The 21,188-nt window shown below is 43.5% G+C and overlaps 1 protein-coding gene across 7 annotated transcripts in view; it reads left to right on the forward strand.

Annotated features, from left to right (window-relative positions):
- stim1b (stromal interaction molecule 1b) overlaps positions 1-21,188 on the forward strand; it is a 47,738-nt gene that overhangs the window by 15,265 nt on the left and 11,285 nt on the right. For all 7 annotated transcript variants that reach the window (XM_073825167.1, XM_073825172.1, XM_073825170.1 and 4 more), the window contains exons 4-9: positions 1,762-1,876; positions 2,066-2,177; positions 8,568-8,680; positions 16,502-16,679; positions 20,451-20,628; positions 21,017-21,184. In XM_073825167.1, coding sequence (XP_073681268.1) covers positions 1,762-1,876; positions 2,066-2,177; positions 8,568-8,680; positions 16,502-16,679; positions 20,451-20,628; positions 21,017-21,184 — 864 coding nt within the window. The remainder of the gene's footprint in view (positions 1-1,761; positions 1,877-2,065; positions 2,178-8,567; positions 8,681-16,501; positions 16,680-20,450; positions 20,629-21,016; positions 21,185-21,188) is intronic.

The raw sequence follows: 21,188 nt of genomic DNA on the forward strand, positions 1-21,188 counted from the left end.
CTTTTTGAATTTTAGTCAGTGTGTGGTGTGTATGTTTGGGCATAAAAAAACATCTACAAAGTTACAAATCTCAAAGTCCACTCCAAAGGGAGATATTTAGTTTTTAAAAAATCTTAAACAATTTTGCGACAACTTTTTTTAACCGGATGTTATGATGTCGTAGCCTGGAAAAAATCCAGACCCTAATCTATTAAGATTAAGGGTCTGGCATCGAGCAATGAAAAGGACCTAACTCGAGGGGCGGCACCAAGCGTGCATTTGAAACTCTCACTGCACGCAATTGGATAACGCCACGACCAATCACAACAATACACCGTGTGAGCCCCATATGCTTAGCTACCAGCGGAGCTAACTGATAGATTAAACTCTTGCCGTATCCAGTCGGCAAAACAGCAAAAATGTCCTTCTTGCAAAGGAACGATTCGAGCGCGGTTTTCTGTTCCTCTTTTATATGAAAAGCCAAGACTAACTCGTTCATTGTAGCGGCCAAAGCCGTTTCAAACAACTGGTGTTCATCTGTAGCCATCTTTCAATGTTTACTAAATGATTCCGGATGTCGCAGCGCTGTCGTCATCAGCTTAGCTCGCCTCTGGCCCGCCTACATCAGATACACCGATTTGATTGGTTCCCAGAACTGCTTACGTAATGCAGTAACGTGCATCATTGCTCAATGCCAGAGTGTCTTGCAGAGACAATTCAAATTGTGCTCTCGCGAGACCTCTGGATTTCCAGGGTAATCATGTCGCAAAGCTCATTAGAATATCATTCAAATAAATCACGTAGCGTATTATTTACGCACTCTCCATGCATCCTAGCTGTGTATGACTTCATTCTTTCAGGCGAATACAATCGGAGTTATATTAAAAATTATCCTTGCACTCCCAAGCTTTAGAACGGCATAGACTAGTGTTTCCATCAGTCCAAAACAAGTCCAATAAAATGCATCGATCCATAATAAAAAGTGCCTCACATGGCTCTGGGGGGTCAATAAAAGCCTCCTGTAGTGAACCGATGTGTTTTTGTAAGAAAAATATCCATATTTAAAAGGTAAGAATCAATTTAATCTAGCTTGCGCTAACAGTTGTACACAGAACTTATTGCTTTGGGAAGGGGCGTGACAGGACTGAAATATTGATAAGCTGTTCGCCAATCGCATTGGGACTGCTAACCAATCACAACACATTTCATTTTTCGGAAGGCGGGCCTTCATCAAACTCAGAACTAATCGAGCCATTTGTGCCAGGCTAGGGAGAAAGCTATTGTAATAATGTAAATTATGTGAAAAATAATGTGTTTTTCGAACCACCAAGCATGGGAGCATGTTCTAGTGCACCCCAAAACAAAATAAAGACTTTGTAAAAGAGCATAATAGGACGCCTTTAAAGAGATGGTTAAGCCAAAAATGTAAATTCTGTCATTAGTTACCCTCATGTCTTTCCAAACTCATACGACCTGCATTCATCTTTGGAACAGAAATTAAGATATTTTTGATGAAATCCGAGAGCTTTTGTGATTCTGCATAGACAGCAACGCAACTACCACAAAGGTCTCAGAAAGGTAGTAAGGACATCAATAAAATAGTCAATATGTGATGTCAGTGGTTCAACCGTAATGTTATGAAGCTGTGAGAATATTTTGTGCCCAAAGAAGAAAAAAAAAAGACTATATACAAACCTGTGACCCATTTTTGGGTCCCAACCCATCAGATTAGAACCACCACACCAGAGAATGCTAACATCCAGTTATTGTTTCCTCAAACAGTTTCTAAGGGAAGACTTAAAGTACCACGACCCCAAAGGAAAACAAAACAGCTTCCATAGGGCAGATCTGCTGATCACAGTGGAGGACATGTGGAACTCCTGGAAGGCCTCTGAAGGTTTGCAGACATCTCAGCAGGCTACTTATTTCAGTGAAAAGCAGTTAACCATTTTAGAGCTGTTTCAAAATCATTCCACATTATGAACCCACGTCATCTTTAAATGCAAGTGGAAGTGAAAGAATTATGTTTGTGGAACTGCACCTTAAACCACTAGCGTCACAATTTTCTTTATTTTTTTGTCTATAGTGTATAACTGGACAGTAGAGAAAGCTGAGGAGTGGCTCGTCGACTGTGTGGAGTTACCTCAATATGTTGATTCCTTCAGGAAGAATGACATCAGTGGCAAAGCTCTGCCCAGGTAAGGACACTTAAAATTGGTATACTTAAAGTTCCCTTCCGGGAACTCGAGCCGCGTCAAGGAGCGCTATGGGGAACGCCATTGCCGGGCCGCACTCTGAATCATGTCTTACAACCAATGAATGACGGGGGTGACGTCACAGTTGCGGTGACGTCATCGACCAGGAAGTATAAAGCACGTGCGTTTGACGCCCGCGGCAGCTTTTGTCATTCAGCGAGAGCGCTCTGTGTCTGTGTCTGTCTTTGCCATACTGCTGTTTTTCGTGTCCAGTTTGACACACTTTTATTTGAGTAGATATGGCAACAAAACAACCTTCTAAAAAAGAGAGTTTGGTGGCGGTTAAGCGCCCGCATAGGCAGTGTGTCCCTCCCTGCCAACGCTTCATTGTTGGTGGGGATACACACAGCCTATGTGTGGTCTGCTTGGGAGCGGAGCACGCACAGTCAGCCCTCGAAAAGGCTGGCTGTCCGCACTGTGAACGCCTTCCGGTGCGGGTGCTCCGTTCCCGGAAAGCCCTCTTCGAGGAGGGGGTTTTCACCAGCGTCCCCCGCGGGTCTGGCCCCGCTTCCACCGAGGCGGAGCGGCAGCTGCACTCGTGGGGTTCGCAGCTCGATCTGCTGGAGGGTATGGAGACGGGTGATCCCCTATCTCCGCCCTCACTCAGCGGATCGAGCGACCTCCTCCTGGATGCGGAAGCCCGCACTGCGGTTTCTTCCCCCCGGGAGGAGGTCCCCGAGTTCCTCTTATCTTCCTCCGAGGAGGTTGATATTGAAAGTACAGAGGAGCCACAACCGCCACCACGCTCGCCTCACTATGAGGAGCTCATTGAGGTGCTGACCAACGCGGTAGCCAAGTTAAACATCTCATGGCCTGCGGAAGAATATCATGAGCCGCAGAGAAGCCGACTTGATGATCGCTTCCTGCGGACCAGGTCAGCACCTCACAGACGGAGCCTTCCCTTCTTCCCCGATCTCCATAAAGAGCTAGCGAGATCGTGGGAGAAGCCATACTCCTCCCGTCTTTTCTCCCCCGCTGAAAATTATGGTAATGTGGGGGGGGGGGGTGGGGGGGGGAGAGTGGCTATAGGACGATGCCACGGGTTGAAGAGACGCTTGCGGGCTATCTGTCACCCGGCTCGGCGTCGTCCTTGAAGGCTCTGTCCTTGCCCACCAGGCCCCTTAAAGTTACATCTGGCCTGATGGGCAAGGCTTACACGGCAGCAGGTCAAGCCGGTACATGCCTTCACACTATGGGCATTTTACAAGCATACCAGGCTGACCTGCTGAAGGAGTTCAGCAGCGGCGAGGAAGTAAGCGTCACAGAGATGCAAAAAACAGCAGATCTCGCTCTCCGCGCCACCAAGGAGGCCGCCCGCGCTGTGGGGCGGTCTATGGCAGCCCTGGTGGCCACGGAGAGGCATCTCTGGCTGACCCTGTCCGAAGTCAAAGAGAAGGACAGGGTCACGCTTCTGGACGCCCCCCTGCAACCATCTGGCCTCTTTGGTGCTTCGGTTGACACCGTTGTAGCCAGGCACCAGGAGGCCCGCAAGCAGGCGGCGGCGGCGTTCAGAACTTTCCTTCCTCGCCGCGTGTTCTCCTCTGAGGCTGCTGCACGGGGGCAGCCTCAGCCGTGTACGAGCTCCCATCGTGAGGCACAAAAACAGAGCGTTGCCGCCCGCGCTCCCCCGGCCCAGCCTAGGGGACCCGGAAAGCAACGACCTGAGGGTCGTCCTCCAATCTAGGAAGTCCTCGACTAAGCGGCCCTGACGGTTGTGGCTCAGGGCCGTTGAGGGCAGCCCCTCTCGAGGGGGTTTGCACTGTACCCTTAGGTGCGGGTTTCAAACCCCCTCGGGGCCCTCAGGAGATTTGTCAGCTAACCCTGCCAGTGTTACAGGGCGCGGCGATCTCCCGCGAACATCCTCTAGCTGTCCCGCCCAGAAACGTAGCGGCCCTGGAGAGTTCGCAGCCCCCGCGGGGGTCCTCCGAGGTGCTAGTTCAGGAGCTTCCTGCCAGCTCGCTGTTACAGGTCTCCGAGTTAGTTCCTCGAGTAAATCCAGACACCAGTCTCGAGAGGCTGGTACCCTTAGTAAACTTTCTGGCAGCGTGGAAACTACTGCCAAATGTTTCAAAGTGGGTCCTGCATACTGTAGAGAAAGGTTACGCTATTCAGATCGGCGCCAAGCCGCCACCTTTCAGCGGGGTATTTCCAACTCTAGTAAACCCCGAGCAGGGTCTGGTAATGGAACAAGAAGTAGAAACTCTTCTGAGGAAGGAGGCCATCGAGGTGGTCCCTCCTCAAGACAGAGAATCCGGGTTCTACAGCCGGTACTTCATTGTTTCGAAGAAGGATGGGGGGCTTCGGCCCATTTTAGATCTCAGGCTTTTAAACCGCTCAGTCAGAAAACTGAAGTTCAAAATGCTTACAGTCAAGCAGGTCGTGTCACAAATCAGGTCCGAGGACTGGTTTGTCACGATAGATGTAAAAGACGCATACTTTCACGTCTCCATCCTTCTTCAGCCAAGGAAGTATCTCAGGTTCGCTTTCAGGGGCGAAGCTTACCAATACAGAGTGCTTCCTTTCGGCCTAGCTCTCTCACCCCGCACTTTCACGAAGTGTGTGGATGCTGCACTGGCTCCGCTGCGACTCCAGGGCATCCGCATACTCAACTATATCGACGACTGGCTTATCCTAGCCAGCTCGGAGCAGTTAGCGGTTCAGCATCGAGGTGCTGTTCTCGCTCACATGAAAGAGTTGGGGTTGAGACTCAACGCCAAGAAAAGTGTGCTTTCTCCACTACAGAGGACCACTTACTTAGGCGTAGTGTGGGATTCGATCTCGATGCAGGCACGTATGTCTCCTGCCTGGATCGATTCCATACTGACTGCAGTAAATGCAGTAAAGCTAGGCCAGTCACTCACTGTCAAACAGTTCCAAGTACTGTTAGGTCTTATGGCGGCCGCTTCCAACGTGATACCTTTTGGACTGCTGCACATGAGACCACTACAGTGGTGGCTCAGGACCAGGGGGTTCTCCCCGAGGGGAAACCCGCTCCGCAAGATCAAGGTCACGCGGCGCTGCCTACGTGCCTTGGCCATGTGGAAGAAACCCTGGTTCCTCTCTCAGGGTCTGGTTCTGGGAGCTCCTTGTCGCCGCGTCACACTAGCGACAGACGCTTCCCTTACCGGATGGGGGGCGGTCATGAGTGGCCGCTCAGCCCAAGGCCTGTGGAGCGATCACCATCTCTCCTGGCACATAAATCGCCTAGAGATGCTGGCCGTATTCCAGGCTCTGAAGAGTTTTCTCCCAGACCTAAGAAACCGTCACGTGCTGGTCCGTACAGACAGCACAGCGGTGGTTTATTACATAAACCATCAAGGAGGACTCCGCTCACGCCCCTTATACAAGTTGGCGTACCGGATACTCCTTTGGTCACAAGAGAAACTCCTCTCCCTGAGAGCAGTCCATATACCTGGACATCTGAATGTGGGAGCAGACATCCTGTCGAGGCAGGGGCCGAGGCCCGGGGAATGGATGCTTCACCCGGAAGTGGTGAAGCAGATCTGGAGAGTGTTTGGCCAGGCACAGGTGGACCTTTTCGCGACTCGAGAGACATCGCAATGTCCCCTCTGGTACTCTCTAGTTCCTCCAGCTCCATTGGGGCTGGATGCCATGGCACAGACGTGGCAGAGGCTGCGTCTGTACGCCTTTCCCTCGATCGCTCTGCTCCCGGGAGTTCTGGAACGGGTCCGTCGGTTTCAAGTGCGGCTGCTACTCGTAGCCCCGTACTGGCCGGCCCGAGTGTGGTTCTCGGACCTGGTATCTCTCCTCGACGGCTCTCCATGGGAGATTCCCGTCAGGAGGGACCTCCTGTCTCAGGCTGGGGGCGCAATATGCCACCCCCACCCAGAGAAATGGAGGTTATAGGTGTGGCCCCTGAGGGGGCGCAACTCATAGGAGCGGGTCTCTCAACCGAGGTTGTTGAGACCCTTCTCCAATCCAGAGCTCCCTCTACGAGAAAACTGTATGGCCTTAAGTGGAACTTGTTTGCGAGATGGTGCCGCGAGCGCCACCTAGACCCAGTCAACTGCCCGGTTGGTACAGTTCTGGAGTTCTTACAGTCTCGCCTCTCCGCAGGGCTAGCTCACTCCACCCTGAAGGTATACATGGCGGCCATAAGTGCCTACCACGCCCCTTTAGGTGGCCTCTCAGTAGGTAGAGAGCCCTTGGTCATACGGTTCCTCCGTGGTGCACTCAGGCTGAGGCCTCGAGTGACACCAAGGGTCCCCACGTGGGACCTGGCTGTGGTGTTAGAAGCTCTATGCAAGCCTCCATTCGAGCCAATAGAGGAGTCTACGGATCGCATAATCACAATAAAAACGGCGCTTCTGTTAGCACTCACCTCTCTCAAGAGAGTTGGGGACCTGCAGGCCCTTTCGGTGGCCCCTTCTCATTTAGAGTTTGCCCCAGGGATGGCCAAAGCCTTTCTTTATCCTAGGGTCGGGTATGTCCCGAAGGTCCCCTCCCTAGCACCACAGCCAATAACGCTACAGACGTTTTATCCTCCTCCATTCGTGGAACCGAATCACAGGAAGTTCAACTGCATGTGCCCAGTCAGAGCCTTAGATGCATACGTCCACAGAGCTGCCACGTGGCGTAGAACAGAGCAACTGTTTGTCTGTTACGGCCCCCCAAAGAGGGTGGGCCCGGCTTCAAAGCCTACTATTAGTAGATGGATCATTGATGCCATAGCTACTGCTTACGAGTCCTCTGGTCTCCCTTCTCCCCTGGGACTTAAGGCTCACTCCACTCGAGGTCTGTCGGCCTCGAGGGCTCTGACAGCAGGTGTCCCTATACAGGACATCTACAATGCTGCGGGTTGGTCCTCGCCCCTAACATTCGTTAGGTACTACGAACTCGACCTCAGAGCCGCTCCAGGCTCAGCTGTACTCTCGGCCTAGTGAGCTAGGCCTAGAGGGTCAGCCACCTCCCTAGCCAGGAGGAGACTTCTCAAGGCGCATTCTTTCTGCGGAAAGAAGAGAAGTCACTTTTCGCCAAAAAAAAAAAGAGATCTGCACCCTTTCCCTTTTGTCCGTGCAAACTAGACAAAAGCTCTTTCAGTCCCTCTTGTCCTGGCAGAACCCCCAGACAAAGGACTAAGACTCCTCGTGAGCCCGAGGGCCGAGGAGTGCCTCTCGCACTGGCTGGCGAACCAGGCAGAGGCCCACGGTTCTCGTGTGCCTGAGGGCCGAGAACTGTACAGCCCTCTTGTCCGCGGAATGCTAGACAATGGCTCAATTCTCCTCGTGTTCTGGTGCAGGATGCTACCAGACCGAGTGTATTTCGGTCCCTCTGGTTTCTGGCTCTTCCCAGACCAAGGTCTAAGACTCCTCGTCTGCCTTAAAATAAGGCAGAGGAGTGCCTCATGCGCTGGCTGGCTACCACGCAGAGGCCCCTACTGTCTTCCCCGTGTGCCCGAGGGCCGGGGATTGCAGTGCCCTCTTGTCCGCGTAATGCTAGACAATGGCTTATTCCCTCGCGTCCTGGCGGAGCTCCAGGCCGAGCCTTGGATCCCTCTTGTTCTGGCTGAACCCCCAGACAAAGGATCACCCTCTCCTCGTGTGCCCGAGGGCCGAGGAGTCTCTTGAGGTCGAGTTCACTGTCCTCGTGCGTCTGCGGACCGAGGACTACCTACACCATCTGTCCGCCGAGTGCTAGACAGTGGTCATTCGGTCCCTCTTGTTCTGGCTAACTCCCAGACAAAGGACCAAGACTCTGCGTGTGCCTGAGGGCCGCGGAGTACCTCTCGTTCTGGCTGGCGACCAGACAGAGGAAGACTACCATTCCTCGTGTGCCCGAGGGCCGAGGACTACAGGGCCTTCTTGTCCGCGTAATGCTAGACAAGGGCTCTCTCTCTTTCCTCCCTGGTCGAGCAGACACTGCGCAGGGCTTGGAAATTATGGGGGCGTAGGTAGTCTCGTTCCCCATAGCGTTCCTTGACGCGGCTCGAGTTCCCGGAAGGGAACGTCTCGGGTTACTAATGTAACCTTAGTTCCCTGAGGGAACGAGACGCCGCGTCTCGGACCATAATTCCCGCACCCTGCGGCGCTCGCTTCATTCCTAAGAGCTGCCGCGGGCGTCAAACGCACGTGCTTTATACTTCCTGGTCGATGACGTCACCGCACCTGTGACGTCACCCCCGTCATTCATTGGTTGTAAGACATGATTCAGAGTGCGGCCCGCCAATGGCGTTCCCCATAGCGTTCCTTGACGCGGCGTCTCGTTCCCTCAGGGAACTAAGGTTACATTAGTAACCCGAGACGTTTTTCAGCCTTTGGACTAAAATTCAGCGATGAAGATAATTGTTTCACTTTTGTCTGGTTCCATTCACAGACTCGCAGTGAAAAATGCCACCTTGCTTCTGTCTGTGTTGAAGATACCAGACCGCAGTCATGCACAGAAACTACAGCTGAAGGCTCTGGACACAGTGCTTTTTGGACCTCCAAGTGAGTAGCATGTATTTGTGGTTATATATTACATAAATTGTCTTATGAATTGTGATTTAAATAGTGTCTCTGATTTAAACTTAAAGGATTAGTTCACTTTCAGAACAAAAATTTACAGATAATGTACTCACCCCCTTGTCATCCTAGATGTTCATGTCTTTCTTTCTTCAGTCGTAAAGAAATTATGTTTTTTTGAGGAAAACATTTTAGGATTTCTCTCGATATAATGGATATGTATGGCACCCCGAAGTTTGAACTTGCAAAATAAAGTTTAAATGAAGCTTCAAAAGGCTCTAAACGATCCCAGCCAAGGAAGAACCGTCTTACCTAGCAAAACGATCGGTTATTTTCAAAACAAATTGACAATTTATATACTTTTTAACCTCAAATGCTCCGGGTCAATACAGTTAGGGTATGTCGAAAAACTCTTATCAGGCAGTATTGGTAAGTTTGATTCATTTCTATGAATCTTTTTGAAACTGTCCATTTGAATCAATCGATTCTGATTCAGTGGGCTATTTTTCATAAGATTGATTCATTTGTGTGAATCAGTTTAAACTGTCCATTTTAATGAATAAATTCATTTTGATTTAGCTGAAAGATTTGGAAAGATCGCTTCATTTCTTTGAATGAATTCATTCCGATTCATTGGCAAGAATTGATAGGTTTAAATTCATTTCCATGAATCAGTTCAATCTGTCTATTTAAATTAATAGATTCTGATTAATTGGCAAGAGTTGGCAAACTTGATTAATTTCTGTGAATCCTGTTGAAACTGACCACTGAATCAGTCAATTCTTATTAAGGGGCTAGATCTCATAAGATTAATTTATTTCTATGAATCAGTTTAAACTGTCCATTTGAATAAACTTTGATTCAGCTGCAAGATTTGAAAAGATCACTTCATTTCTTTGAATAAATTAATTCTGATTCATTGGCAAAAAATTGGTAGGTTAATTAATTGGCAAGAGTTGATAAGTTTGATTCATTTGAACTGTCAATTAATCATGTAGCCTTGCATCATCACAAATATTCATTCTATATTTTATATTTTAGTGTGAATGACTTCCAGAAGTAGACTTATCCATATAATAATATCCAGTTGCTTGCTTTATCTTTCTACTGAATCATTGGAACCATTTTCTTGATTCTCCTTCCTGTTTTAGAGGTTTTAGAAAAACACTAGCTTGGAAATGTTCTGAGGCATAACAAGTTTTTCTGGATTGATGTTTGCAGAGGGTTCTCTGGATGAAGTCCAGACTGCTGGTTACGTGCTGAAATTGAGAGAAGGTTTAGTTTTTTGTTTTCTTTTCTCATGGGCAAATTTCTTTTCCATCTTAAAATAGCCAGGCTTATTCGAGTACAAGAGCCAGACAGAAAAGGTATGTCCCATTAACGTCAACCGTTACAGCTTGATACTCAAGTACAGCTGGTGAAACAGAAAAAAGAAGGATGATGGGAGATATGTTATCAATAAATAGATTAGAGAGAGAGAGAGAGAGAGAGAGAGAGAGAGAGAGAGAGAGAGAGAGAGAGAGATGGAAATGGTTGAGGCCATTCCATCATATGATTGATAGTTCATGTGAATGTCTCTACCTAGAACATCAACCCGAGTCAGACCTCTCAGAAAGGTTTAAACCTCTCAGTAAGAAAAGTGCTTTTGTAATGGCATTAGACACAACACCACCAAAATCCCAAAAGACTGCATGATATTTGCTGCAAAAATTTCAGCTCAGACAATGTCTGCATGTTGCTGATTCCCTCCTCTAATATTGGCACCCTTGGTAAATATGAGCAAAGGTGGCTGTGAAAATAAATCTGCATCATTTATCCTTTAGATCTTTCATGTAAAAAAATCACTAAATTTGAACCTTTCTTTGAAGTAAAACAATGGAAACTGGGGGGGGGGGGTCTCATTATGAAATAAATTATTTTCTCTAGTTCAGATTGGCCACAATTATTAGCACCCAATTATTTCAACGTCCTTTTTCCAAAATAACAACTCTGAGTTTTCTCTAACAATGTCTGATGAGTGAGGAGAACACCTGACCAGAAATCAGAGACCATTCCTTCATACAGAATCTCTCCAGATCTTTCAGATTCCCAGCTTCATGCTGGTGCTTCTTCTCTTCAGTTTCTACACAAGCTTCATTCTGTGCTCAGTGACATATTTTTGTCTTGATTTTGATGTTTGTTTTGGATCATTGTCCTACTGGAAGATCCAACCACAGCCCATGTAAGATTTCTAACAGAGGCAGTCAGGATTAGATTTTTTATCCAATGGTATTAGACAGAATCCATGATGCCACTAAACAACATATCCAGGACCTCCGGCAGAAAAATAGGCCCATAACATTAAAGACAGCAGTATTTTTAACCGTGGGCATGGGGTACTTTTTATCCCTGTTTGCACCAAACCCATCTGTTGGGTTTGTTGCCAAAAGCTCATTTTTTAGTTTCATCTGACCAGCGAAGCCAGTCTTGTTTGAGGTTCCAGTCGTGTCTGACAACTGAATATGCTGGAGTTTGTTTTTGGGTGAGCGAGGAAGATTTTTCTTGAAACCCTCTGGAACCACTGTAGTGATGTAGGGGCTGTTTGATCATTTTATTTTAGACTTTTTGACCCTAAGACTCAACTATTCTCTGCAATTCTCCAGCTGTGATCCTTGGAGAGTCTTTGGCCCCTCAAAGTCTCCCCTCACTGTGTATTAGGATGATATAAACACATGTCCTCTTCCAGGCAGATTTGTAACATCTTTAGTTGATTGGAACTTCTTAATTATTGCCCTAATAGTGAAAACCGGGATTTTCAATGCGTTAGCTCTTTTTTACCGCCATTTTGTGAAGCTCATTCTTTGGTTTTACTCCTTGTGATGGATGATTAAGGAAATTTGGCCTTTGTGTTCCTCATATTTATAATCCTGTGGAACAGAAAGTCATGGCTGGACAATTTTATACTCCTAGCCACCCTGCTGTGCTAAAAAAAATTGTAATATTAATGGGAATATACTTCAGAGATATTTTACTTAGACAAATTTCTAGTGGTGCCAATAATTGTGGCCAACATTAACTACAGAAAAACATTTATGTCAGAATGAGATTTCCCCCCAGTTTCCATTGTTTTACTTCAATGAAAGGTTAGAATTTTGTGAATTTTTTAAATGAAAGATCTAAAGGATAAACAATGCAGATTTATTTTCACAGCCACCTTTGCTCATATTTACCAAAGGTGCCAATATTAGTGGAGGGCACTGTATATGAAAGCTGCTGGAGCCACATTCCTTTTCAGTGCTTCAGTAAGGAGGGACATCATTGATATCTTTCGTTGGCAAGTTTAAACTGGCAACAGTGGGTAAGATCGATTTATTACCAGTGCGTCTGTGAATTGTCTGGTCTGTCGTCTGATTGATTGATCTCTCCCGGTTCCAGATTCCGTCTGGAGCTTCTTAAATAATCTCAGCTATGGCAGTTATTTGCCTCTCCGGTCACTGTTTATACTGTCCGCAGTAGAAGGTTCTTCACTGTTTCAGACGATCTTACTATAGCTTCTCATAGTGTTATATCACTAATGGAAAATTGTCCTAGTGTCTGTTTACAAATTTCAGCCTAAGCACTTACAAGTGAAGAAATGTCGATGCCTTACCATCCAAAATCCCTAGACCTGCTCAAAGATTGTGTGTGCAAACAAAACACTTCTTTATTATCATTCAAAAAGTTATTTTATCAAACACTTGTGATGTAATTGAAAAGGAAATACAAGCTGGAAGTCTATCATGTGCCAGCCTCAGGAGATTTAACCTGAACCCAAATGAAGCCAGTTAAGATGGGTGAGTGTCAAGGTTGAAGGATTCAACACCATCCGCTCACAAATACTCTTGGCACCACTACATGTCCCGTCACCTGCCATTTTCCTGGGAGGATGTGAGCAGCGAAATCGCAGATGGAAATAGCTCTTGCTAAGCCAGTCATCCAAATCCTCCTGTAACACAGCTGATGTCGCCACTGTTGTGGGGAACACCTCTCTGGAGTCTCTGTCATTTCTGCATCCAAAATAGATTAAGACAGATGTAAGAGAACTACTAATGTGTATTCATACATTCTGCATGGTTAGATCAAAACTGGGAGTTTTTTCTTCTTTCTTTTTCTAAGTACAGTCATGGCCAAAAGTTTTGAGAATGACACAAATATTAGTTTCCACAAAGTTTGCTGCTCAACTGCTTTTAGATCTTTGTTTCAGTTGTTTCTGTGATGTTCTAAAATATCATTACAAGCACTTCATACGTTTCAAAGGCTTTTATCGACAATTACATGACATTTATGCAAAGAGTCAGTATTTGCAGTGTTGGCCCTTCTTTTTCAGGACCTCTGCAATTCAACTGGGCATGCTCTCAATCAACTTCTGGGCCAAATCCTGACTGATAGCAACCCATTCTTTCATAATCACTTCTTGGAGTTTGTCAGAATTACTGGGTTTTTGTTTGTCCACCCGCCTCTTGAGGATTGACCACAAATTCTCAATGGGATTAAGATCTGGGGAGTTTCCAGGCCATGGACCCAAAATGTCAACGTTTTGGTCCCCGAGCCACTTAGTTATCACTTTTGCCTTATGGCACGGTGCTCCATCGTGCTGTAAAATGCATTGTTCTTCACCAAACTGTTGTTGGATTGTTGGAAGAAGTTGCTGTTGGAGGGTGTTTTGGTACCATTCTTTATTCATGGCTGTTTTTTGGGGCAAAATTGTGAGTGAGCCCACTCCCTTGGATGAGAAGCAACCTCACACATGAATGATCTCAGGATGCTTTACTGTTGGCATGACACAGGACTGATGGTAGCGCTCACCTTTTCTTCTCCGGACAAGCCTTTTTCCAGATGCCCCAAACAATCGGAAAGAGGCTTCATCGGAGAATATAACTTTGCCCCAGTCCTCAGCAGTCCATTCGCCATACTTTTTTTCAGAAGATCAATCTGTCCCTGATGTTTTTTTTGGAGAGAAGTGGCTTCTTTCTGCCCTTCTTGACACCAGGCCATCTTCCAAAAGTCTTGGCCTCACTATGTGTGCAGATGCGCTCACACCTGCCTGCTGCCATTCCTGAGCAAGCTCTGCACTGGTGGCTCTCAGATCCCGCAGCTGAATCCTCTTTAGGAAAGATCCTGGCGCTTGCTGGACTTTCTTGGACGCCCTGAAGCCTTCTTAACAATGCAGTGGAAAGTTTTTTTTCGGGATTAAGTTAATTTTCATGGCAAAGAAGGACTATGCAATTCATCTGATCACTCTTCATAACATTCTGGAGTATATGCAAGTTGCTATTATAAAAACTTAAGCAGCAACTTTTCCAATTTACAATATTAATGTAATTCTCAAAACTTTTGGCCACGACTGTAGATTACTACTTGTTTGTGTTACCTTTCTTCTTGCTAAAAGCGCTCTGTGCGTGTGTTTTATATCACAGCGTTGTGCAACAGCAACATATGTTAGGTTGGAGTTGTAGCGACAGGAAGACAATCAGCCTGAGCAGACCCTGATTTGATGTATTACTCCTGCCAAAAAATCCTGGGCGCTTTTCCATATACCTTCTTCATACTCTTAGGCTTGTGATTTTGCTAGTTCATTGAAAGTTGAGTGAGTCTGCACTGCATGTCCTGGTCAAATAACTGCATTAAAAAGAATATCCTGATTTTATTTGTTGTGTTTAATAGCAATATATATTAGTTTTTTTGATCAAAGCCATGAAAGCATCCTTGACCCCTCAGTCAAATTTTATTTTGGTATGAAAAACAAGACTGGAAATGGACGTTCAGAGAAGACCGTAGACATAAGCATTGAAAAGAAAACACTAATTTGCTTCGGCCATGGTGGGGTCAGCTGGGGTCACCAATGGAATGTATTTTGAAAAAGAGTCATAATTCCCACATGACATCACTAGTGCACATGCCAGCACAGTGTACATTCATTCATACACTACTCTCACTGTTTTTTTTTTAAGAAATGAATACCATTATTCAGCAAGGAAGCATTCAAATTGATCAAAAGTGACAGTAGACATTTATATTGTTACAAAGTATGTCCTTTGAACTTTCTATTCATCATAGAATCATTATAAAATGCATCATGGTTGTAACTAAAATATTAGACAGCTCAGCTGTTTTCTATGGAAGCCCGTTTTAGGTTATTGCAATGTTTTATCCCACAATTTTGACTTTTTTTCTCAGAATCATAAGATATAAACTCGCAATTGCAGGTTATAAAGTCAAAATTGAAAGATATTAACTCGCAATTGTGAAAAATAAAGTCAACTGACTGATTGAACTTTTTTCTCATAAATGCGAGTTTAACTTATATCTCACAATTCTGACTTGTGAGATATAAATCCACAATTGTAAATTATAAAGTCAGCTTATCTCTATCTTATCTTATCGAGTAAAAAGGGCAGAACTGCGAGTTTTTATCTCGCAGTTCTGACTTTATAATTCACAATTGCAGATTCATATCTCATAATTCTGAGAAGAAAAAAAGTCAGCATTGCGAGATACAAACCTGCATATACGAGTAAGAAAAGCAGAATTGTGAGTTTTTATCTCGCAGTTCTGACTTTATAATTCACAATTGCAGATTAATATCTCACAATTTAAAAAAAAATGTCAGTTTTGCAAGATAAAAACTCACAGTTCTGCCCTTTTTACTCATTTATGCAGGTCTGACTTTTTTTCTGAATTGTGATACAAACTCACACATTGCATCACAATTGTGAGATAAATACAATTGGGAGAAATAAATTCAGAATTATGAGATAAAAAACTCGCAATACTTCCCTTTTTATTCGTATATGCAGGTTTTACATTTTTTTTTCACATTGTGATACAAACTTGTAATTGCGAGAAATAAAGTCACAATTCTGCCTTTTTTTTCTTATGAATGCGGGTTTGTATCTTGCAATTTTGACCTTTTTGTCGCAATTGCAAGTTTAGTTTATATCTCGCAATTCTGCCTTTTTTTCTCGCAATTGCAAGTTGTGTTTACATCTCGCAATTCAGAATTGCGTGATATAAACTCACAATTACAAGAAAATAAAGTCAGAATTGCAATTGCAAAACATTATCTTGCAATTCTGACTTTTTTTCTCGTAAAAGCGGGTTTGTATCTCGCAATTCAGACTTTTTTCTTGCAATTGCGAGTTTAATTTATATCTCACAGTTCTGACTTTTTTCCCATAATTGTTTGATATAAACTCACAACTGCTAGAAATAAAGTCAGAATTGCAAGATAAAACCTCACAATTCTGACTTTTTTCTCTCATAAATGCGAGTTTTTGTACTCGCATTTATGTATTTTGTAATTCAGACTTTATTCAGTTTTTGTATTTTGTAATTCAGACTTTATTTCTCAGAATTGAACTTTATATCTCACAGTTCTGACTTTATAACTCACAATTTTGAGTTTATATTACAATTCTGAGGAAAAAAAATCACAATTGTGACATGTAAACTCGCAGTTATGGCAAAAAAAACTCAGAATTGTGAGATGAGTTCTAATTAACTTTTTTTTTTTTTTTAACTCGGTGGCAGAAAGAGGCTTCCATAGTTCCACCTATCAACCCAAAACTTTTGAACTGTTTAAAGAACATGCCAAAGACACAGATTATAAGGTGTAATAGGTGCATTCATTTTATGGAAAAGAGCAAAATCATCATTTAGCTGAACCTTTCCTATTATGTTTTACGAGAAAAGGGAAGTCAAAGCAAAAAAAGAAGGTTTAGAACAACATGATACAACATAGTAGTATCAACTTTGTTACTAAAGTGTTGTTTTTGTTCTTTTTGGCAGTGAGCAGACGCAGTCACTTGAAGGACTGGATGCTGGTGGTGTCTATCGTGATTGGAGTGGGGGGCTGCTGGTTCGCCTTCATCCAGAACCGGAATTCTAGAGACCACATTGGCCAGATGATGAAGGACCTCGAAGGGCTTCAGAGAGCTGAGCAGAGCCTGCTGGACCTGCAGCAGAAGTAAACACTCAATTTTGTCCTCATTTTGTATTATAAATGAACAGGAAACACGCTTAGAGTAAAGAGCAGCTAATAGGCCGGAAAGGCTTTAAAGTGGAACTGTGAGGCTCATATTTCATGATGCAAAGTTGAAAAAATGTTTTCTAAATCATCTTATTGAGGCAGGACTACTTTTCTAGATGAAGGAAACGTCTGGTTGTAAGTTAAACAGTAGATAGTTACATCACACTTCAAGCAAAAGAAAAAAACAAGATTTACTTTTGAGCTAGTCATGACATCACAGAATTGCTAAGTGATTTTGTCAGGTCTGCTCTCATGCTAACACATGTTAGGGTGATTAGTTGCATATTTTAAATGTTTATTCAAGGTAAAGTCTGTTGTAGTTACCGTAAACACATTTCCAATCGGTTTATACACACTGAGGGATGAATATGAATATGAATATGTCTGTACTAATCAACTACTTGCCTCACATGAGTTTGAAATACCTAGAGAAACTTATACATTAATTACTTTAATACGCCTTCCGTCACGCTAATGGACACTAATGCATATTGCTTCATACTTCATTATTTTAGTTTATTTTTTATCCTATCTATTTTTGTGTGAACAAAAATGGTATATATTGGCCATTTTCCGTGGAGGCCGGTCTTTAATTAGATAAATAATTCTTGAAGACACATATTGAAACACAAACAGGTAAATGTTTACAAGACCGAAACTACTACGAATACACATTTATAGGTCTAAAGTGAGTTGAAACACTAGGCTAACGTTTTATTTAAAGACAAAAAAGAGGAATTTGTCTATGCGGTGAAAGTGTTTTCATTTCCTACTATCTTTGTTCAGGTCAAAAGACTCAGGGTGATGCAAGCATCCCTCAAAAGTCCTTAAATGGCAAGGGACGGGCAGTGCTGTGCCGAATCCGGCTCGGAGTGTTTCAGACAATTGCACTATCATGCTGCACTCTCAGTTCAGCTGGCGCCCACTGCGCTGAGGCAGAACAGAGAACGTGTCTCTGTCTTTTTTCAGAGGTCAGAGGTCTCGGCGAAACTCATGATTCAAACATCCTTTCTTTACGGTGCGTTAATTTAAAGCAATGGCCTTATAAGGAGAAGGATGCAGTTTGGCGATCTATATTGGTTTGTTCAGGGAAAAGCTGTAGCGGAGGAATGTTTGTTGAGTGTAATGTGATTAAGTCACAGTGTAAGTATGGCCGGTGTTGCAGAGCAGCACATGGATCTGAGTGTGTGGCATTTCTGTCATATCCTTCACACTAAATCCCGTTTGGAACAGAGATCAGGACACCTTGTTTCCACTTTGATCTGGACCGTGTCCATCCTGTGTGATGCAACTGGCATTTCTGTGGCAAAAGTCTTTCGTGTTTTACATATCAAATTTCATACTGTATGTCTGTCTGTCTGTCCGTTTATCTGTCTGTCTTCCTGTCTGTGTTATATATCTGTCCATCTGTTTGACTATCTATCTATCTATCTATCTATCTATCTATCTATCTATCTATCTATCTATCTATCTATCTGTCTGTCTGTCTGTCTGTCTGTCTGTCTGTCTGTCTGTCTGTCTGTCTGTCTGTCTATACATATATGTCTATTTGTCTGTCTGGCTGTTTGTGTATCTATCTATCTGTCTGTCTGGCTGGCTGGCTGACTATTTATCTAGCTGTCTGTCTATATATCTATCTATCTATCTTAGATAGCTGCATTGATCTATCTATCTCTGTCTGTCTATATATATTTGACTGTTTGACTGTTTGTATAACTATCTAGTTGTCTTTTTATTTATCATCTATCTATATATCTATCTGTCTGTCTGACTGTCTGTATATCTATCATCTATCTATCTATCTGTCTGTCTATCTATCTATCCATCTATCCATATATATTTCTGTTTGGCAATCTATCATCTATCTATTTGTCTGTCTGTATGTACATCTATCTATTTATCATCTATCTATCTGTATATCTGTCTGTCTGTCTGTCTGTCTATCTGTCTGTCTGTCTGTATGTATGTATGTATGTATGTGTGTGTATATATAGATATATATCTGTCTATCTGCTTGTATATTTTTCTGTCTGTCTGTCTGTATACATGTCTTTCTGTCTTTCTGACTATATATCTGTCTGTCTGTCTGTCTGTCTGTCTGTCTGTCTGTCTGTCTGTCTGTCTATCTATCTGACTATCTATAGCTGTCTGTTTGTCTGTATACATCTCTCTGTCTGGCTATCTGACTGTCTGGCTATCTATCCATCTATCTGTCTGTCTGTATATATATTTCTGTTTGGCTATCTATCATCTATCTATCTGTCTGTCTGTATATACATCTATCTATCTATCTATCTATCTATCTATCTATCTATCTATCTATCTATCTGTCTGTATATCTGTCTGTATATACATATATCTGTCTATCTGCTTGTATATCTATCCATTTTTCTGTCTGTCTGTATACATGTCTGTCTATCTATCTGACTATCTATAGCTGTCTATTTGTCTGTATACATCTCTGTCTGTCTATCTGTCTGTCTGTTTATCCATCTATCTGTCTAATTATCTATCTATCTATCTATCTATCTATCTATCTATCTATCTATCGATCATCTATCTATCTATCTATCTATCTATCTATCTATCTATCTATCTATCTATATCTGTCTCTCTGTCTGTATGTATATATATATATGTCTGTTTGACTATCTGTCTGTCTGTCTATCTATCCATTTGTCTGTCTGTCTGTCTGTCTGTCTGTCTGTCTATCTCTCTATCAAGTTTTTTTCCTTGTGAACTTGTCTGTCTGTATATACATCTATCTGTCTATCTGTCTATCTGTCTGTCTGTCTGTCTGTCTGTCTGTCTGTCTGTCTGTCTGTCTGTCTGTCTGTCTGTCTGTCTGTCTGTCTGTCTGACTATCTATCTATCTATCTATCTATCTATCTATCTATCTATCTATCTATCTATCTATCTATCTATCTATCTATCTATCTATCTATCTATCTATCTATCTATCTATCTATCTATCTATCTATCGATCAAGTTTTTTTCCTTGTAAGCTTACGTAATTGTCCTCTGCTGTTCATTTCCTTCCTTTTCATGTATCTTATGCTCTCCCTCCATGTTATGAGTGAGTGCTACACTCTGCCTTGGCCACTGTCATATCATTGACAGTTTGATTTATACCTCACTTCCTGTTTGAACTGGGACTACGTCAGCAAGAGAGAAGGCTGCTCTGTGCACTGATCAACCCTCTCCACTTTTATGTCCCCCACCCTTCTCTTTTGTTCTCATTTCTTTGTCTAATAAAGGAGAAAAATGCATCAACTGAAGTCCTAGGAAATATAACACTGTGTGATAATATCACAGATATGTCAAACAAAGCTGATTTTAATTATTTTAAATTGAATCGAAGACTCCTTGTCAACCAAGTGCATCAAGGCACATTACCAACTAAATTTAGTCATCTATCATCCTGGAAACTCTAAACAGGCTTCCTGTGTATAGCTGAGAGGTGGGATTTCCCTTAAAGCCGTAAGGACGTTTTACCACAAAATTACCACACTGAACAAGCCACATCTTGTTCAACTATCTTTTCATGTGAAGGAAGAGGTGTGGTAGAGTCTCACAGATCCAGTTCCCTTTTTATGTCCACTCATTTCCCCAGTGCACCACCTGCTGGTGATTGAGGGAAACTATATTAACTGTTGGTTAAGTAACAAGCCCATTTTAGTTTGAGATTGATAATGTGTTTATGTTTAGGCTGCAGATTGCACAGAAAGAACATCACACTGTGGAAGAGGAGAAGGTCAACCTGGAGCGAGAGATGCGAACCGAGATTGATGCAGCCAAACAGGAGGCACAAAGACTGCGAGAACTGCGTGAAGGAACCGTGAACGAGTTGAGCAGACAGAAATATGCAGAGCAGGAGCTGGAACAGGTATCTAACAGGACTAATGAATTAATCAATTAACTTGTGAGATGGAATTTTGTAATTTCCTTTTATCAAAATGAAACCTTGTCAGAGGCAACAACTTTACCACAATCATTTATTTCAAATTATGCACAGTTCTGCACAACAAAAACAATTATATAGTCCAGTAATATATTTTAAAAAGAGGGTATTTTTCAGTCTTTTTATCAGTCTTCCAAACCCTAGTAAAATAATAGCATGTTTATACCCAAAAACACATGCCTCTTTTCACCATTTGCATATTAGCAACATCACCATAGGAACTGCTGAAGTGGCATGGAAGAGGTTTTAGACAATTCCCTCCTCAAAACATTGAAACGCAGCCAATATTTATAAGCCTGTGTGTTTGTTTTAGGTGCGAATGGCTCTGAAAAAGGCCGAGAGGGAGCTGGAGTTGAGGAGCGGCTGGTCTCCTCCTGACGCTCTGCAGAAATGGCTACAGCTGACACACGAGGTGGAAGTCCAGTACTACAACATTAAGAAACAGCAAGCGGAAAGACAGCTCATAGTGGCTAAAGAAGGGGTGA

The sequence above is a fragment of the Garra rufa genome, chromosome 19 (genome assembly GCF_049309525.1).
Source record: "Garra rufa chromosome 19, GarRuf1.0, whole genome shotgun sequence".
Taxonomy (NCBI): Eukaryota; Metazoa; Chordata; class Actinopteri; order Cypriniformes; family Cyprinidae; genus Garra; species Garra rufa.